This window comes from Ursus americanus, chromosome 18 (assembly GCF_024610735.1).
Source record: "Ursus americanus isolate L20-20 chromosome 18, mUrsAme1.1.p, whole genome shotgun sequence".
NCBI lineage: Eukaryota > Metazoa > Chordata > Mammalia > Carnivora > Ursidae > Ursus > Ursus americanus.
The window spans coordinates 3,725,592-3,744,164 of record NC_142144.1 but is presented as its reverse complement, the minus strand read 5'-3'; the positions used below and the strand labels follow the sequence as shown (position 1 = coordinate 3,744,164).

Sequence of the window (18,573 nt, the reverse complement as noted above, 5' to 3'; positions counted from 1 at the left end):
AGCTGCTGCTGGTCGACTGCTCACGCTACCGTCAGAGGGGACCTTTCTTTCAGTTCTGGGGCTACTGGCTGGGTCTTCCAATTATAATGACCTACATTCACAGCTTACAGATTTTCCTTTTAAAAACCTATGTAACAGCCACCGCAGCCGATGATTCGGCCCTCTTACATCCATCTGGAACAACGAAGTCCTCTTCTTTTGATTCAGAAGTCATTTCAGAAACTTGGGGTACCCACGTCCCAGGGGTTCCTTGCTCTATCTCCTGCAGCCCCTTCTTCCCAGGGGGTCTGCACCTGAGTCTGCTTCCCGCCTCTCTGACCCATTCCCTACGCATCAGCCAGGTCCGGCACTCCAGGTATAAAACCCTGCAGGGGCTCAACGTCGCATTCCCAGAGACAGCTCACCCGCGAGGCGTACCCACTTTTCAGCTCCGTCTGGCCGATGTCGACCTCCGACCCCCCCGTGTCCCCCACTTTGCTCCCCACAGTTCTGTCCCCACACAGCACGCGCTTAAATCGCTAAGGAAAGAGGGACGGACGCCCACTTTCCTACCCGAGCTCCGCGGCGGAGGGCGCTTCGGGGTTTTCTGGGCGTGGCGGTGGGGCGAGCATTCGAAGCGGTTTCCTTACGCTCGCATATCCACATCCGACTCCGCGCGGCCTCCATGACACGCTGGAGACCCCTTCCCCGAGCGGACAGCAGGAGCGGAGTCAAACACTTGCGGAAACCCCTCGGCCGCCGTCGGCCGGAAATCTACTCAGGGCGAGGACCGTCCCTCGCCGGAAGGCGCGCCGGAAGTGTACCTCGAGCCCGCCCCCGAGCCGTCATTGGAAGGAGTCCTAGGAAGGGGCGGGGACCCGGCCCAGTTCTGCTTTCTCATTGGCTGAAACCTATGAGTCTAGAGAGAAGAGGTGAAAGCCGGATTCCCCCTAATGCTTCGTGGGCCCTCGGGTTTTCATTGGTTGAAATCGAGAACTGGGCGGTGTCTCACAGTCCTTCGGGTCCCTAGAGGGTTGCTAGGAGTGACAAGCCCTTGCCCCGGCCCTTGGGCTACCCTCTTCTCTTTAAACCCCAAATCGAGGACCAGGCGGTCCTTCACCCCGAAGCCTGGAGGCCTAGACTCGGGCCTTTGCTTTCAGAGGCCTCGAGTCTCGCTGAGCCCAGGGATGTAGAGTCTCGAGCGGCGAAGGAGCCCGGAACGATTCTTTCGCGGAACCATTGCGGCGAGGCCCCTAGGAGCGCGCGCGGGAACGGACCGCACCAGGCCGGGCCAGACGGGCAGGGATGGCGGCGGCAGCGACGGCGGGGGCGGACGCGGGGCCGGGGGTCGCGATCCCCCTAGACCTGCGGCGCGAGCGGCGCATGGTGTGCGTGGAGTATCCAGGCGTGGTGCGCGACGTGTCCAAGATGCTGCGGACTCTGGGCGGCGAAGAGGGCGTTTCCCGGGTGAGGAGCCGGACGGGGGGGGAGTGGCCGGGACCGTAGGCGAGACCGAGTCTCGGGACCTCGGCCGGAGGGGCGGGACTACCTGGGGAAGTGTGGTTTCCTTGGCAACGGAACACGGGGCGGGCGCTGGGGCGGCCGGTGGGCGGGGACTTGCCTCCTGCGCGGGGGAGGACAGCTTTTGCCTGGAAGCAGTGGGAAAAGGCTGTAGTGGAGACCCAGAGAGGGGCGGGGTGTCCTTTCCATCCCCTCCTCCGGCGATCCGGGGAGCCGCGCCCCCCCTCCCATCGTGCTGTGCTGCCATTTCCTCATTCGCAGAGGAAAAGACCCAAACGCGGGAGGTTAGGAATCGTTGCCTAACAGGAGAGGGGACCAGGTGTTGTGTTGTTGGGGTTAAAGGTGGTAATGGGGGGCGCCTGCGTTGGGCTCCCTGCTCAGCGGGGAGTATGTTTCTCTCTCTCCCTCTGCCTGCTGCTCCCCTTGCTTGTACATACATACATACATACGTACATAAAAAATCTTTAAAAAAGATAAGGGTGGTACCAGGTGCTTTACTTACATTCCATCCTCATTAGAACCCTGCTAGGTAGCAAGTGACATTGTCCGCATTTTACTAGCAAACCGAGGCAGTTTGTTCAAGGTCTCCCGGAAAATGAGGGAGCTAGGATGACTTCTTACCTGGTGCAAGGCTCGGGGGAAGTGATTTACACGCACCAGGTCTTGAAACGTCTCTTCTGTAGAGACTCCTCTGCACTAATCAAAGTGGCCTCTAGTAGTTCGTCTCTGCCTGCTCGACCTGTTAATTCCCTTTTTTTAAAAAAAAAATTTGAGTGAGAGCGCACATGGGGGGGGGCAGGGGAGAGGTGGAAGCATGCTCCCCACTGAACAGGGAGCTCCCAGTGGGGCTCCATCCCAGGACCTCTGGGATCATGACCTGAGCCAAAGGCAGATTCTTAACCAACTGAACCACCCAGGCACCCTGACCTGTTAATTCCAATCTGAAATTATGTTTTAACACATTTTATTGTCTGTCTTGGCCTCTTGGCTCTGAGACTAAACTCCACGAGAGCAGGACCTGGTCTCTCTTGTTCACTCCTACAGTCCTAACATCCATAATAGTGCCTTCTTCCAAAATATTTGTCAAATGCATGACTGAATCCTAATAACAATCTAGTGAGTTAGGTACCATTATTCCCTTTTTACCTAAAGACTCAGGCAGGAAAAGTTGGGTCAAAGAAACGCCCACATGGTACAGTGGGGATTTGAACTCATGCATGTCTCCCCTCTAAAGTCTGAATTCTTACCTGCTGCTTCCTCATGCTTAATGAATATTGAAAACCCATCATTAAGCACAGGATGCCATAGAGACCCAGTTAGTCGTGCTGTGTTCTTTTATCCTGACTGACTCACTTTACCTGGACATTGACAGGACCCCGCTCTCACTAACCCCAGGGATATTTGTACCCGACTACAGTGTGAGCCTTTTGGAAGAGACTGGCCATTGATTCGTCCCTTTCATGCAGCTTGTGCACTGTCTCTGCCAGGCCCACGGCTGGGTTTATTCCCAGACTCACAGTCTCGTAGATCCATGTCTTGTAAGAAGGGATTCCTGAAGGTTCGGGCTCCTTTTAACCTTCTTTCCCTCGATGTTTCCTGAGCACCTCCGAAGGGCCAGACTGTGTCCTTAGTTTTGGGGAGCCAGCAAGCTACACGGCAGATGCTCTTGGCCCAGTGAGCCTTGTTGGAGCTTTCATGTGCACCCAGCTGACACTTACTGTGTCCCTCCTATCCTTTGTGGGGCAAGCACTCACGGGTGGGCGACACATGTAGTGTTTGCCACGAGTTAAGACACCAGACTAAGCGTGTTGCATATTCAATGATTCAACGATTCATTTAATCATTGTAACAATTCCGTGAGTAGGTACTGTTCATATCTCCATTTTAAGAAGGAACCAAGGCTTGGAAAGGATAAGTGACAGCTAGCCAGAGCCAAAGTGCTTGTTACTAATTGATTTCATTTCCTTGGGACCTAGAAACATTTGCACGTGAGACCGAATAGCAAGACCCTTTGGAGCAGGTAGTGCCTAGGGTGGGAGGGTCAAGACAAGCCACTCCACCCTGCCAGGGTCAGTTCTCATTCGGGGGTGAGAAGCACACCATGGAGCGTTGCCAGGGAGGCACATGATTCCCCGCACTGAACGGGCACCTGAGGGAGAGGGGCTCTACGTACCTGGCAGGTATCGTCCCCAGCTTTCCAGCCTTTTAGAAGGAAGAGACTATCCTCATGTTCTCTACTAGATAAAAACTAAGATACTTGGGTTCAAAAAATGGGTCTTTTGAGAATTAAAAGCTCAGAATGAACCACGAGCCCCCTGGCCCGCGCCTTGTCAGCTGGGTCACCGTCAGGCTGTTGTTGAGCGAGGGGCGGTTCTCTGCCAGCTGCTTAGCTGCTCACTGCCTCACTGTCTTCCGTGGCCTCACCACAGATCTACGCAGACCCCACCAAGAGGCTGGAGCTGTACTTCCGGCCCAAGGACCCTTACTGCCACCCTGTGTGCGCCAACCGCTTCAGTACCAGCAGCCTGCTGCTCCGGATCAGGAGGAAGACCAGGCGGCCAAGGGAGGTGCCGGGGCCTGAGGCCCACCCTAAGGTCACATTTGACATAGAGACACTTGGCATCATCTCCACCGTTTACAAGTTTCAAGGTAACTGCAACTTAGTGCGTTGGGTTATGTTAGGACCTGTGTCCACATTCCTGCAGGTGCTGTGTGGGTCGTCCACACCGTGAAGGGGGCCAGCCTATGCCCAGGAATGAGGGGCGGGACATGAGCCGAGCAGGACAGCGCAGGCCCTGTCCCAGAGGCACACGTTCCTCCCTCCCTGCAACAGCTCTCAACGGACTATGGGCTCATTGCTGCTCCATCTTCTGCATTCTTAAGAAAAGCCGACGTTCTATGAGTAATCCCCTAATTTTTAAGGCTATTATGTGGGGCCAATTAAAACTGGTTAGCAGGTCTCCGATTTTTGACCCTCAGTGTTTTGGAACTTTCTCTAAGTCTGGACTGGTGCTGGTCTTGCCTTTCCTCTGAAGACTTCCCAGGTCACCTCAGCCCCTTGAGACCTCACGTTTCTTTGAACTCTTAGCCAGTTGGGTGTCTCCCGTGGTCCTCAATCAGTTTGCTACCTACAGGGAACCCCAGTGAGGAGGTGGTCAGGGGTGGGCTGGGGTGGGGCAGGCGAGTAATGAAGAGCCAGTTTGTTTGGGTCGGTGCTCAGCTTCCCTCAGCCTCGGGCTCTTGTCGTACAGTGTGGGACCCTGGGTTCCTCAGGCCCTTGTGAAGGGTCGGGCCCGGGGATGCTGTTCAAGGGCCGGTTCTCGCACGCAGGAGGCACTTGGCAGATGACTAGTGCACCTTAGCGCACGGCGTCAGCTGCAGTTCTGAGAGAATCTGCAGAGAGCACACATGGAGAAGGGGGGCTGGAAGGCTCAGAGGGACGGAACCAGGACCTGGGATCCCTGCGCGGGGCATTTGGAATGTCGGTCGTTCTGGTGGCGTGCGGTGCTCCCCAAAGAGGACCGTCCTTCCAGGGGTGAGGTTTTCCAGGGATACGTGTTCCATCTGTCTGCTTGGGCCCACACCCCGCCCTGGGGCCTGTCTGAGGCACAGCATCCCACAGTCTTTCGCTGGGTCCCGGGTGAGTCGTGTGCACTCTGCATTTCAGGAAGCACTGACCTAGCCTGGACCCTCACGCACCGCATCGCCCCCGCAGCCCAGCCCCTCCGGGAGACTCCCAAGTGCGCGGAGTCGCGTGCACAGAAGTGTTTCAGACGGTGCTGTTGCGGCTCCCCCACCATGGCCCGGCAGCAGCCGCTGCACGGCTCCCTCGGCACATCCGAGGACGTGGGGCGTCGATGTGCAGCAGCTGCCCGTCCCCGGAGGGTGTAGTCGGGAGTCCGCCATCTGGCCGCCTCTCTTTCCAGGAATGTCCGACTTCCAGTACTTGGCGGTGCACACGGAGGCCGGCGGCAGGCACATGTCCATGTACGACAAAGTGCTCATGCTCAGGCCTGAGAAGGAGAGCTTCTTCCACCAAGAGCTGCCGCTCTACATCCCCCCACCCATCTTCTCTCGGCTGGACACCCCAGTGGACTATTTCTATCGACCAGAGACGCAGCACCGGTAAGCCCGTCCCCTGCCCCCCACCCCAGCCCCTGCAGCGTCAGGGTTCAGAGCCAGGGCCCTGTGGTCAGAGGGCCTGGGTCCCAGGCTCCACTCTGCTACTCCCGAGTCAGGCAGTCGGCACTGCTGGCTTTGCAAGCCCGTGGCTCCAGTGCCTCCAGTGCCTCCAGAGGCAGCGTAACTGGTGACGTAGACCTTGCTCAGAGCTCCCACGCCACAGGGAGGGACTCAGGATGTCACCTTAAGCCGTGGAAGACTCATGCCCAAAAGCATGCACGTTGAAATACTTAGAACGGTGAGTGTCTGGCAGAGTTCTTAGAATAAACAAGTGATTCATCCATTAATTGGGATGTGGCTAATGAGTTTACAGCCCTCTAGGCCGGGAACACCGTGCAGCGTGTGGGAGAGCAGGCTCGTGGGCTGATGTGGCGCTCGCCCAGGGTACCTTGCTCTATGAAAGAGGCAGGTGTAGGAGCACATTCTATGGTATAATAATAAATTATGACATAGAAATCTAGAAAAATCTGGAAGATGGGGCCCAGAACAGTTATCTGTAGAGGGGTGAGAGGATGAAAAATGTTCTCTTTCCTCAGTAAATGTTTTCATCCACAAGCGCCGACTGCGGGTCTTAGCCCGGGGCACTTCTTAGAGCCCTGCGCCAGCAGAGAACAGATGAGGTCCACGCTGGGTGGTGGGGAGTGGATGGAGCACGGGTGGACCATGAGCGACCGATGGGCCTGTGGCCAGATGCGCGTCTTAGAGGAGACAAAAGGGGTGCAGGTAATAAGGGGCAATGAGTGGGTAAGGGCTCAGGGCCGTCAGAGGGGCTGACATTTGAGACAGACCTGAATGATGACAGAGCCGGGCAGGTGAAGATCCAGGGAGAACATCCTAGACCTGGGGACTGGTGCCTGTGAAGGAGGGGTTGCAGAGGGAGCCTGGGAGAGCGGTAGGGGTGAGGGTCTCATAGACCATGGTGGGGGGCTTAGATTTGATCCTAAGGAGAAGGAAAGTGTATAGTTCTCTTCCCCTAAAAAAATACGGAGCGTTCCAAACACAGCCCGAAGTAGAGCGAGCGCTCCCGCGGAGGCCCAGCTGTGCCGCCCGCCGCTGGCTGCGCCTGGCCCGGCCCCAGCCTCCCAGAGCGCCCTCGAGAAAGCAGTCTGCGTGCCTCCCACGGGAAGGACTTGTGTTCTCACATGAACCTGCCGCGCTCTTGCCGGGGCGAGCGAGCATACCGGCTTCCCCCGCGCCTGCCGGTGCCGGTCCTCCCTCAATTTCCCCAGCCGAAAGCGGGCCTCCCAGCAGCTTCCATTCGCTGTGCTCCGGCCTGTTGAATCTACGGCCCCCTCCCCAGCCCTTTCTGACCACAGGAGCAGGGGTGGTTCCAGGGCCGTATAGAACAACTGTGTAAGCAGAAGGTGTCGGGCCGCACCCCTCCCAGCCGGAGCCCTCCGGGAGCGGTGACGGCTTTTTCTGTGTGTAGTACTCGCCTCAGGAGTTTCAGGTGGGGGAGAGACGATTTGCATATTTCTGAAATGCTTTAATTATTTCCCCCACAAGCATTTCCCCTCAGAGTCAGAAACAGACACAAAAGTACATAAGGGAAACTAGACCTCTCCGCACCGCTCGGCCTGGGCACGGGCTGGAGCGGCTGAGTCACCCCTCTGTCCTGTGGGGCCCGTAGGCAGCTGTTCCCCAGCCTCTGGGAGAAGGGCGAGGGAGGCAGGGCAGCTGCCCTTGGACCCCAGGCCCTTTATCCTCCCCATGTGGTTTATGGATGTTCCAGCAGATGGAAAGAACCTGCGTTTTTTCCCAGGGCCACTATTGATTTTCCTGCGCCACTGGCCTTCCTGGGTGTACCGGGCTGGCGGGGAGGCCAGGCCGCAGCCTTGCTGACCCTCCACGGGTCCAGGGAAGCCGAGATTCCTGCAAGACCGTGGGCAGAGGAGAGGCTTGGAGGCTGGCCTCACAGGGGTCCCTCCTCCTTCAGGAAGTTAGTAGGGAAGTCAGCGAGGCGGCCAAGGAGCCCTTTCCCTGTGGTGACAGGCCCTGGCGGTGGGCTGCCCAGGCTGGAGTGAGCCATTGGGGCCTTCCCTCTTGGGGGTGTTCAGGGTCTTGGGGGATGTCTTTAAAGACAGTAATATGACACTTGTTCGGGATGGTTTCTAATGCACTCTATAAAAGAGGCTCAGGCTTGCTGTCGTCTTTGTAATTTTGTTTTCCTGTGTGTCCTTTGTCAATACGCAGATGGTTTCTACTTGTGTAGAAAATTAAGGTAGAATGGAAACAAACTTAGGTAAGTCACCTGGCTGGTCTTGGGTGGCTCATTTGGTTAAGTGTCTGGCCATTGATTTCAGCTCAAGTCATGATCTCAGGGTCATGAGATCAAGCCCTGCTTTGGCTCAAGATTGCTGTGGAGCCTGCTTAAGGCTCTCTTTCTCCCACCCCTTCTGCCCTCCCCCCCAAATAGAATAAAATAAATAAAAGGTAATAATCACCTGAATGAAAATGTGTGATATCCGGGACATAATTTAAAATGTATTTCAAGGGGTGCATGGGTGGCTCAGTCGGTTAAGCCTCTGACTTGGTTTCATCTCAGGTCTTGATCTCAGGGTCATGAGATCGAGCCCCAGGTCAGGCTCTCGCTAGCATGGAGTCTGCTTAAGACTCCCTCTCCCTCTCCCTCTCTCCTCCCCAGCTAAAATAAATAAATCTTTTTAAAAATCCTTTTTTTAAAAAAAAGATAAAAAAATGTATTTCAAAATAATTTCGTGGGTTTGGAGTGGTGTGCGGGTGAAATGAAATTGGCCGAGTGGTGATAATCGTTGAAGCTCATGATGGCTGGTGGGCTTCTTGAGACTGTTCTCCCCTTAGTATGGGCTTGACATTCCTGACAGCCAAGCTTTTTTTCTTTTTTTAAGGTTTTTTATTTACATATTTGAGGGTGAGGGGCACGAGCTGGGGGAGGGGCAGAGGGAGAAGCAGACTCCCCAGTGAGAGGAGAGCCCTGATGCTGGGCTCGATCCCAGGACCCTGAGATCATGACCTGAGCCGAAGGCAGAGGCTTCAACAACTGAGCCCCCCAAGTGCCCCCAACATCCTACCTTAATGAGGTAATCGCCTGAGCATCTTGGCCCGGTGCCAACAGAGAGAGGCTTGACCATAGCTGGTGCTAGAACCCTCACTTCTGACCCCCGTGCTATAGGACAGTGCTGTTCAGTAATGTCCATTTTCCCTTCACCCAGCTGTCATCCTGATGCTTCTGGGCCAAACGTGCTCCGTCAGAGGGTGGCAGGACAGGGTTCATGGGGCCCGGAGTTCCAGCTCTGTCCTTCCAAGCTCTGACTCTAGGTAGGTCTCTGGCTGTTGTCAGTTACTCCGTAGGAAATTGGTTCCTTCCTCGTGGGATTGTTTTGACGGCTAAGGAAGTGAATCGTAGAAGTCAGTAAGTGTAGGCGTTGCCTGACAGCTGTCCAAGCGTGTCCTGTGTGGCTGACCTGCCCGCCCCACTCCTGCCTGACGGTTTTCCGTTTTCCACGGGCTGTCGGGTGCTGTGCGTGACTCGATGCGGTTGTGAGACCGCACCACTTTCGGCTTCCCCCGGCTTCCGAGCTGCGGGCCCCGGGGCCTCTCTGAGCTCTCTGCAGCAGTCGCTGCCCCTGCTCCTGCCCGGCTGTCAGCCTGAGAACACAGGTGCTGAGATTCTCCCCCAACCCGTAACACAGATTCCAGGGAGAGGCACCCCCACGTGGGCTGCTGGCGTCACCAGCTGGCGGGCTCCCTGCTTGGTCCGGCAGGCCCGTGCCTGGGGTCCTCTTGGTGCTCCAGCCCACCGCAGCTCTCTCTGCCCCAGGGAAGGCTACAACAATCCCCCCGTCTCAGGAGAGAACCTGATTGGCCTGAGCAGGGCCCGGCGCCCCCACAACGCCATCTTTGTCAACTTTGAGGAGGACGAGGTGCCCACGCAGCCGCTGGAGGCCGCAGTCCAGACGTGGAGGAAAATCTCCACCAACCCCATGGACCGGAAGGTGGAGGAGGAGCTGAGGAAGGTGAGCTCGGGGCTCGCTTCTGCACTGACCACCTCCCGTTTACCCACCTGGGCCCTTCCCTCGTTTTGCCCATGGCTCTACTGACTTTTTAAAACTGGTTCATCAGCATATGGGAACGTATCATCTCCAGATGTCACATCTCAAAGCCACGCCAAGATAAGCCCTACATTCCCAAGGTTGAAAATACTCCTTAGAATTTTCTTGAGAGGTCTCTTAGGGGTGGTAAGCAGTTGTTGCGTTGTCTGCTCGTGACTTCACAGTGGAGCTCTGGGGTTCAAGAAGCTTTCATTTATCCATCACTAGTGGCAAGAAAGCAGATGGAGCACCTACTGTGTGCCCCCTGATGCTTCATCCCCGTTAGTGCTGCAGGGGACAGAGCGGCCTTCCGCCTGCACCCTGGCTGGCAGGTCCTGGGAGGAGTCAGCGGGGCCTCTGTTGCTCATGCCTTCCCGGGCATGGATGGCAGGTTCTCGGGGAGGCCACCCTGCTGCTGACGGAGGCTTACCTCTGCCCTTGCTGAAGCAGACTGTTTCCTTGCGGGGTTTATTTCTTAAAGAGACTGTATGGACACCTGACTGGCCTCAGCAATCACTGGTCACTGGAGGGGAACCATGGGGGACCACTATCCGAGGGCCCTGCTAGTCCTCCAGACACAGCCCAATCCCCAGCCCGCGCAAGCGCTCCAGCCACACTGGCCTGGTACAGTTCTCCCTTGGGCCAGGCCATCCTCTTCAGCCTTCACGACGTCCCAACTGAGGCTCCACCCTCTAGGTTGGGGCTCGGGGTCCCAGAACTCTGGCATGTTCCCCTCTTGGCCCTGCTCTGGCTCCTTTGGTCGTCTGCCTCCCCCACCGTCCTGTGAGCTGCATGAGGACAGAGACCATGTCCCTCGTGGTCATTTCAGGCACACAGGCTGGGTGTGGTGTGCAGTCGGTGCAGCCGTTCCTAGAGGCTGCCCCTTGCCTGGTCAGCCCCTGCTCTCCAGCTGCTCTCCAGCTCCTCTCCCGAAGGGTCTGCTGGGGACCAGACCATGCTGGAGAGTCTGAGCCAGGCAGGCGGGAAGCTGCTGGTGCTCATTTCAGTCTCTGCCTTGACCCCCCAGCTGTTTGAAATCCGTCCCATCTGGTCACGAAACGCCGTCAAGGCCAACATCAGCGTCCACCCTGACAAGCTCAAGGTCTTGCTGCCCTTCATGGCCTATTACATGGTGAGTGCCTGCCCAGCCTCTCGCCTTCGTTCCCACCAGGGTCGCCCTGATCACTGATACGATCTCTCAGAGCTACAGCCAGAGCAAGTGCCCTCGGGCACCCTGGGCACCGCGGGCAGCTCATTATAGCCCCAGGAAGTCCCTCCACCATCTCCTAGTAACGGTAGCTATACTGGGATGATTTTAGGAGTAAAGAGTAATTATGTACTTTTAAATAAAGGGATTATACGTTTTTAAATGCTCTTGTATTGAGAACGTTCTAAGGACCAGATGCTGGATTAAGTGCTGTGTACCTATTATATCCTTTTTTTCTTCCCTGGGCGGTGGCAGCAGAATTCCCTTCTTACCTCTGAGGCAGAGCCAGGCTCAGAGAGGTGACTCGATGTGCCAAGGTCCTCTAGCCAGCACGTGACAGAGCCACTTGGGACCCCAGCCTGTTTGGCGCAGAGCCCAGGCCCCCTAACCACAGGTCTACCAGCCTTGGCTCATTCTGCCTGGGTTGAGTAGGGGTGGGGGTGGGAGGGGTAGGTCCACCTTGGGCTCAGTCCAGGAGGGCCTGGGGATGGGGTATCATTACCACGGTTCCCAAAGGTGCTGGAGGAAGGCATCCTACCTGCCAAGGGTCCCTACGTGGAGCCCTGGCGAGGCAAGCCTGAGATGTGACCATGACGGTGATGACAAGTGGAGCACAAGGAAGGCTCATCCCTCCTGTGCTTAGACCCCAGACTTCAGAGAGCCGCTCTTTGTCTTTTAGCATTGGCTTTCTAGACCTAAGGACTTTAGAAGTACTGCTTGTTGGGGTGGCAGAAACATGCACTGGGCACGTCCTGTGTGCCAGGTGGAGTGGTAAGGGCTCCCAGGGCATCATCTCATGTAATCCTCACAGAAGCGACGGGAAAGGGGCTCCTGTCACCTCCAGCAGGAAGACCAAGGCTCAGAAAGGCCAGACGACCTGCCCAAGGTGACAGAGCCACACACAACAGAGCCAGGGTGGGGTTCCAGAGCTGTGTCCGCCAACTCTCAGTGTGTTCAGCTGCCCCGGCCTGGGCCTGCATCTCTGAGGGAGCCAGGGACCAGCCTTGGCCCCACTTCATACTCCCATCTTTGGTCTCCAGATAACAGGTCCCTGGAGAAGCCTGTGGATCCGATATGGGTATGATCCCCGAAAAAACCCAGATGCCAAGATTTATCAAGTCCTTGATTTCCGAATCCGTTGTGGAATGAAATATGGTAAAAATTACTAAAACCTTGCCTTTCTAGCTTTCTCTTAATATCTTTCTTCTGCTGGCATTCTCTTTCGTAATAAGAATGTATCCACGTGGTGAAGATAAAAAAGCCTTTCTTGGGGCGCCTGGGTGGCTCAGTCGTTAAGCGTCTGCCTTTGGCTCAGGGTATGATCCCAGGGTCCTGGGATCGAGCCCTACATCGAGCTCCCTGCTCTCCTGGGAGCCTGGTTCTTCTTCTCCCACTCCCCCTGCTGGTGTTGCCTCTCTCACTGGCTGTCTCTCTCTCTCTGTCAAATAAATAAATAAAATCTTTAAAAATAATAATAATATAAATAAAATAAGTTAAATTAAATTTTTTTTAAAAAAGGCTTTCTTTGCTCCTTGGTAAGATCTTTGCAGAATAGCATAGAAATGAAGGTCCCAGCTTGAGTCCTGGCTCCACCGTTGGCCCTCGAGCTGCTGAACCCGTTACTCATCCACTCGGTTATTCCGCTTACTTCCGGTTCCTGAGGTGGGGGCCAGGCACCCAGTAAGCGTGCGGTCCCCGGGCCTGCAGTGAGCCGCTGCACGCAGTCCTGTGTGGTTGGCGCTGGAATGGTGGTTGCTGGTGCCTGGTGCACAGGGGCCTGGCGTCCCTTTCTCAGGAGCTGGCCCCAGCGAACCCCTGGTGCACTGAGCGCAAAGTCAGTTCTGTTCGCCAGAAGGGGCTCTGCGCCCACTTGCACCCGACACGCCCTTCCTCGTCTGCAGGTTATGCCCCGAGTGACATGCCTGTCAAGGCCAAGCGCAGCACCTATAACTACAGCCTTCCCATCACTGTCAAGAAGATGCGTAAGTGCCTCTGCGCGCCCTGCGGGCCACGGCTGATTTGCCCTCACAGAGACGCCGAGGAAGGTGGGCATCTGGACTCTGGGGTACGGTGGGGCTTCCCAAGCGGCCAGCGTGCCGGGGAGGGGTCGGGGAGAAACGTTCCCCTATATTCCAAAGTACTGCGCTGTCCCCTTGCAGCCAGCCCGCTCGTCACCATGCACGACCTGAAGCAGGGCCTGGGCCCATCGGGGATGGCCAGCACACGGAAATCGACCTCCAACAAGTACAAGCTCAAGGTGGGTGCCCCGGTCCCCAAAGCAGAGCAGCCACCCCCCGATTGAGGGCGCAGTGGACCGTGGAGAGGAGGCACCTCCCTCGTGCAGGCTGGGCGCACACGCGCTCCCCGAGTCCCCGGTCTGGGCCACCGGGAAGGGCTCTGACAGGCCGCTCTGCCCACCGGTGCCTTTGCATGACTCCCGGCTTCCAGGACGGCCTTGGGAAGCATGGTGAGAGTTCAGTGTCACCCGCCCAGCGCTGCGGGCACTGAGGGCCGTCTGGGCATGTCTCAGGGAGGGATAGGCGACACTAGCAACTGTGCGTGGCTGCCTTTTGTGAGCCCGTGGCCGCTGCCCAGATGGGCTGAGTGGGGGCGTGCGTGCTGAGCTGTGGCAGACCCCCCCCCGGTGTGGGCAGCCGGGGTGCTCATAGCCAAGAGCCCAGGACCCCTCACGGGCTCGCGGGGGTCCTCAGCACACCCGATGGTGGGAGTCTATGGGCCTTCTACCCGCCCAGGCTGCTGCCAGCTGCACCCCCAGCCCTGGCTCGGCTGCCTCGTGGTGGGGGGCACGGGGGGCACAGAGACAGGTGCCGTCGGCGTCCTCTTCTCATGAGGGCAGCCACGTCTTCACCTCAGTGGCCATCTTTCCCCTCAAGCACTCTCACTCGGGCCACCATCCCTACCTCTAGAAAACGGATACTCGGTAAACCCTGTTTCTCAGTGGGCGGCTTGTGGGGCCACAGAACAGGACCTGTTGGTAGGAGGTGGTGAGGAATGAGGGCGGACTGCAGAAGGCTCGCGAAGCTGGCGTGACAGTCCACGCCGTACCATGTGGCCCCAGGCCCGGGGATGTCGGAGCCTCTGCACGCCTGCCCCTGGCCCCCCTGAATCCGGGGGGCGGGGAGGAGCCAGGCCCGCCAGGTGCAGACCGGCCAGGCAGAGCTCCGAGCTCTGACTCACTGTCCCGCCCTCCCGTCCTCTCCCCAGGACTCGGTCTACGTCTTCCGGGAGGGGGCCTTGCCACCCTATCGACAGATGTTCTACCAGTTATGTGACTTGAATGTGGAAGAGTACGTAGCGAGGGGCCCTGACACCGCCAGGGTGGGCACGGTGGGGCTCGGGACCAAGGCATTCCCTGCCGCTTCCACTCAGCATCGGGCTTGGCAGGAAGCCCTGCCTGGGATGGGGCACCTGCTGGGGGCACCTCCATCAGCCTCGTGGCCTGCAGGAGCGGTTTCCAGGGTCCACCTGCATTGCATCCCTGAGCCGCCACGCTGGGCCCTCCTCCTCCTCCGGCCACCTGGAGGCTCGGGACACATCACCTGAGTTTCCCAGCCGACACCACAGTCCTAGCAGCCTCCCAGCCAGTTGTTCTTAGCAAGGTTTAAAAAGGGGGTGTGGGGGCGCTGGGATGGGAAGAGACGGGAGCACGTTAGACACAGCTGAGTCAGGTGAGAGCCCAGGGTTCTCGCAGGAAAGATGCGTGGCCGCCCCCCACGTTGTATGCAGCTTCGGTGCGGGGACCATACCAGTCAGGACCCAGCTGGGAGGGGCCGGCTTCCGTGGGGGTGCCTCAGTGCTGGCTGTCTGAGCGCCGGCCCTGCCCCGCCTCTGCAGACCCTTAGGGCACCTGTGGGCAGAAGCCGCGGCCTGAAACACCCCCCCCCCCCCAGGTTGCAGAGGATCATTCACCGCAATGACGGGGCCGAGAATTGCTGCACCGAGCGAGATGGCTGGTGCCTCCCCAAGACCAGTGATGACCTGAGGGACACGATGTCCCTCATGATCCGGCAGACCATCCGCTCCAAGAGGCCTGGTGAGAGCGCTCGGGGTGAAGGGGGCCTCGCTCTGGGACACAGCAAGTATCCCTAAAGGCCCTGCTCCCTAAGAAATTACACCCAAGTAGAATCGTCCCTCCGGGGGCCAGATCCCCCAGGCTGCCTGCCTCTCCCTGGGTGGGAGTCCTGCCGCTCAGCCCTGGGGGTCCAAGGCAGGAGACCAGCCCGCTTTGTGCCCACCACCTTCCAGCTGTTGGTGGGCATGTCCGGCCTGTCTTGCCCCGGAAAGCAGGGGCAGCAGTTGGGGGGGGGGGGCCTGTCACCCCACATGGCCTGGCCCTTTCCCAGGACCAGGCAGCCCTGGCCACTGGCCTGTGGTGGGGGGATGTGAGGAAAGGGGAGCACTTGCTGGTCTGCGTGTCTGATGAGGCCGGGGAAGCGTGAGTGAGAGGGCCCCTCCCACGGCTTCCTCCTGGACCCCGCCAGACTCCACGGAGCTGGCGGGAGTAGGGGCTCTCAGCCTCCTTTGGGACACGGCCCCATCTGAGAATCTGCTTGAGGCTCTGGACCCTCTCCCCAGAAAAAAGCACACAGCACGTCCTATACACTCTTGGGGTTCCTTGGACCCATGAAGCCACCAGCCTCCTTTGGGGAAGTGGTTATCAAAGCTCTTGGCTTCCGTATTCCCTGAAGTGCTTGTTAGGCTGTAGACTGCCAGGCTCCCGGCCCTGCACTTCCCCAGGCAGCTTCTCCAGGGCCTGAGCCCAGACACCATCATTGTAAATAGGCCTCCTGCAAGCTGACTGCTGGTCTGGACGCTGGGCTGGCCGGCACCTCTCTCAGGCTGAGGCCAGCAGTAGCTGGTCTGGGGGCCACGCAGGAAGCCTGTGCTGGGATACACATGGCCTTGTCTCCTGGCCCCAGCTCTCTTCTCCAGCCCGGCCAAGGCCGACAGGGGGAAAGAGCCCCTGACGTTCGAGTCCGGGGAAGACGAGGAGGACGAGGAAGAGGAGGAGGAGGACTTCAAGCCATCTGATGGCAGTGACAACGAGATGGAGACAGAGATTCTGGACTACGTGTGACACAGCCCTACTGCAAGGCCGGGCCTCCTTGATCATGCAACACTGGTGACGGAGCCGGGACAAGCCGTGGCTCCCCAGTGCTGCCCACAGTAACCAGAGCGGCCCTAGGAGCCCCACCAGAGGAAAGCTGGGGGCCCGGCTCCGGGCGCTGCTGACCCTGGTCCTGCCCGTCTGCCTGTGACATCTGCTGCGCGGGGCTGCCCTCTGCCCCGGGTGCTTAGGGACATCCCCAGAGGGTGTGACCTGGCTTTACGCAGCCATGAGCCAGTCCAGGGTCCAGCAGCTGAGCAGGTGCCCAGCACCTCTCTCTGGCTGAGAACAGAAGCTGGGGGTGGAGATGATGTGGCCATGGAAGGGCGGTCCCGCCTTGGAGCTGATGACTGGTGACCAGCACGGAAGCTGGGCCGTGGTCACAGGTGGGTGAAGACTGTCCTTGGGTTTGGGTCCCATCCATTTAGGACCTAGCTGGAGTTGTTCTTATCAAATACACTTTCCCGAGGAGAAAGCGGTGTCTCTCTTGGGGTGTGGGAGCCAGAGGAGAGTTTCCTCTTGCAGGTTGGCTGAGAGCAGCTGGGAGCACCCCAGACGCCAGGTCCCAGAGGCCCTGCAGCCTCGCTCATCCCTTACTGCTCTAGATGTGTTCTTGAGAAGTTCGCGGGCACACAGGCCCTGGTTGCGTCTCAGCTGCCTGCTGTGAAACCAGAGACCATGTAGGCATCTGGTGGGACAGAGCCTGCCCTCCCTCGGGAACACTCTCACCCACACCGGGGGCAACTGTGCCACAGTCCCGCAGAGCAGCCTGAGCCAGAGATGAGCCCGGTCACCCCCTTCCTCAGCTGGCAGACTGGGCCACCTAGGGTGACAGGTCCCAGAGTCACATTAATTCTAAAGTCCGATGCCTCAGGCAAGCCCCAGTCTGCCCAGGCCCCTGGGGAATGCCCTCGGGGGACAGATCAGGAGCCCCGGTGGCTCACAGTTGGCCTGAAGTGGCTAGTCTGGCCACCTGTCTTGTGGAGGGGGAGCTGGCCAGGCTGACCGCCCCTGGTGGCCCCGCTCCCTGCTGCTGTGGACCAGGAAGGGTCGCCTCCCCCATATTCAGTATAACTTCCTGTAGAGCAGGTTCTCGGAAGAGCTGGACAGAAGGCGTGGGTTAGCGAATCCCCGTCCTTGTGCGGGGCGGGGGCCTCAAGCTCTGTCCGCCCTTATCCTCACACTGCCCCGCTGAGCGAGCACGAGCCCCGGCCTGGCCTGCACAGCGCCTTCCTGGTTTCCTTCCTCCCTCCCTCCCTCCCTCCCACAGCTGCCCACCCCTCCCGCCCCTCCCCCCCTTCTCTAGCCTCTCGTCCACTCTCTGTCCCAAAAGATTTGGATCTGGCAGGCAGGCAGGCAGGCAGGCTTGGTGGCAGCAGCAGGCACCCCGGTAGCGGGGCTGTGGCCTGCGTCCGGGGCGCCAGTCTGCAGAGCTGTTGGCCTGACGGGGCTCCACTGGTCCCTGGCTCCTGAGTGCGCCCCCTCACTGGAGAGCGTTGTGCAGTGGGGCCTCAACATCCTTGGTGAGCCGTGACCCCAGGGGCAGCCGGACTCTAAGGCCCAGTCTCCGGCCTTGTCCTTGGTGGCCTACCTTTTCTAATAAGTAACCCTGGTGACCAGAGTCCTGCACAGCCACAGGAGAGAATAGTGGCTGCTTTTGCTGTCGCCCCTACTGTGCTCAGTTTTCTCCCTCCCATTCTCTCTGACTCTGTCTTGGCCTCTGTCCCTTCTGCTGTCGGTTGGTCTCCATCTCTGCTTGGCTTTGCTCCAGGGTCTTTGTGTGGCCCATTTATGTGGCCAGAAAGCCTGGCTTTTCCTTTTCCTTAAGGAAGCCCTCGAGGCTGGGCCCGAGCCCCACTTCCCCCTTTCCCTTGTCCACCTGAGCCTCTTGTCTTCCCGTCCCAGGACTTGTACTGCACGTGAGGCCTCCCCCATACCCCGAGGGCAGGATCACCTGGGCGGCTCTGCGTCCCCACACTTGGCTCAGATTGCAGGCCCGGTGGGCCCTTGGTAACAAGGGTCAACCACACTGGCTGACCAGTGGCACCCAGCCATCTGTGTCACAGAAGTCACATGCTCAGTGCCCTACAAGCTCCCTCTGTTGAGCTGGCAGGCGGGCCATGGAGACCAAGCATGCCCATTTCTCTGAGGGCAGAACCAAGTCCTTGTAGATCAGTGAGCCAGAATGCAGGGCACTGTTCACCCAGGCAAGCCAATGACAGCCCGGCGACCTTCTGCCCTGTGCCATCTGCTTTTGCTCCCAGGTAGGCAGTGACCCGCACAGGTGCACTGCGGCACCAGGGCATCAGGGGCAGCCAGCCCTGGGAAAGACAACCTGTCCCTGCACCGTGTGTGTGCGTGTGTGTGTGTGCACACGTGTGACCTGCCGTGTGGCCTTGGCCCAGCCTGAGGCTAGTGGAAACAGCAGCTGTCTCCTGGCCCCAGGTACACTGCCTGGAGTGTGGCCAGCCTGGAGGAAGGGGCAG

The 18,573-nt window shown here is 58.5% G+C and overlaps 1 protein-coding gene across 1 annotated transcript; it reads left to right on the top strand.

Moving 5' to 3' along the window:
• The first annotated feature begins 1,000 nt into the window (after positions 1 to 1,000).
• GTF3C5 (general transcription factor IIIC subunit 5) lies at positions 1,001 to 18,515 on the top strand. Its single transcript, XM_045771118.2, has 11 exons — positions 1,001 to 1,446; positions 3,930 to 4,149; positions 5,427 to 5,625; positions 9,482 to 9,677; positions 10,780 to 10,884; positions 12,000 to 12,114; positions 12,861 to 13,004; positions 13,119 to 13,216; positions 14,185 to 14,267; positions 14,871 to 15,013; positions 15,900 to 18,515. Exons 1-11 carry the CDS (start codon positions 1,285 to 1,287, stop codon positions 16,055 to 16,057), a joined length of 1,623 nt encoding a protein of 540 aa, XP_045627074.1. The 5' UTR covers positions 1,001 to 1,284; the 3' UTR covers positions 16,058 to 18,515.
• The last annotated feature ends 58 nt before the right edge of the window (positions 18,516 to 18,573 follow it).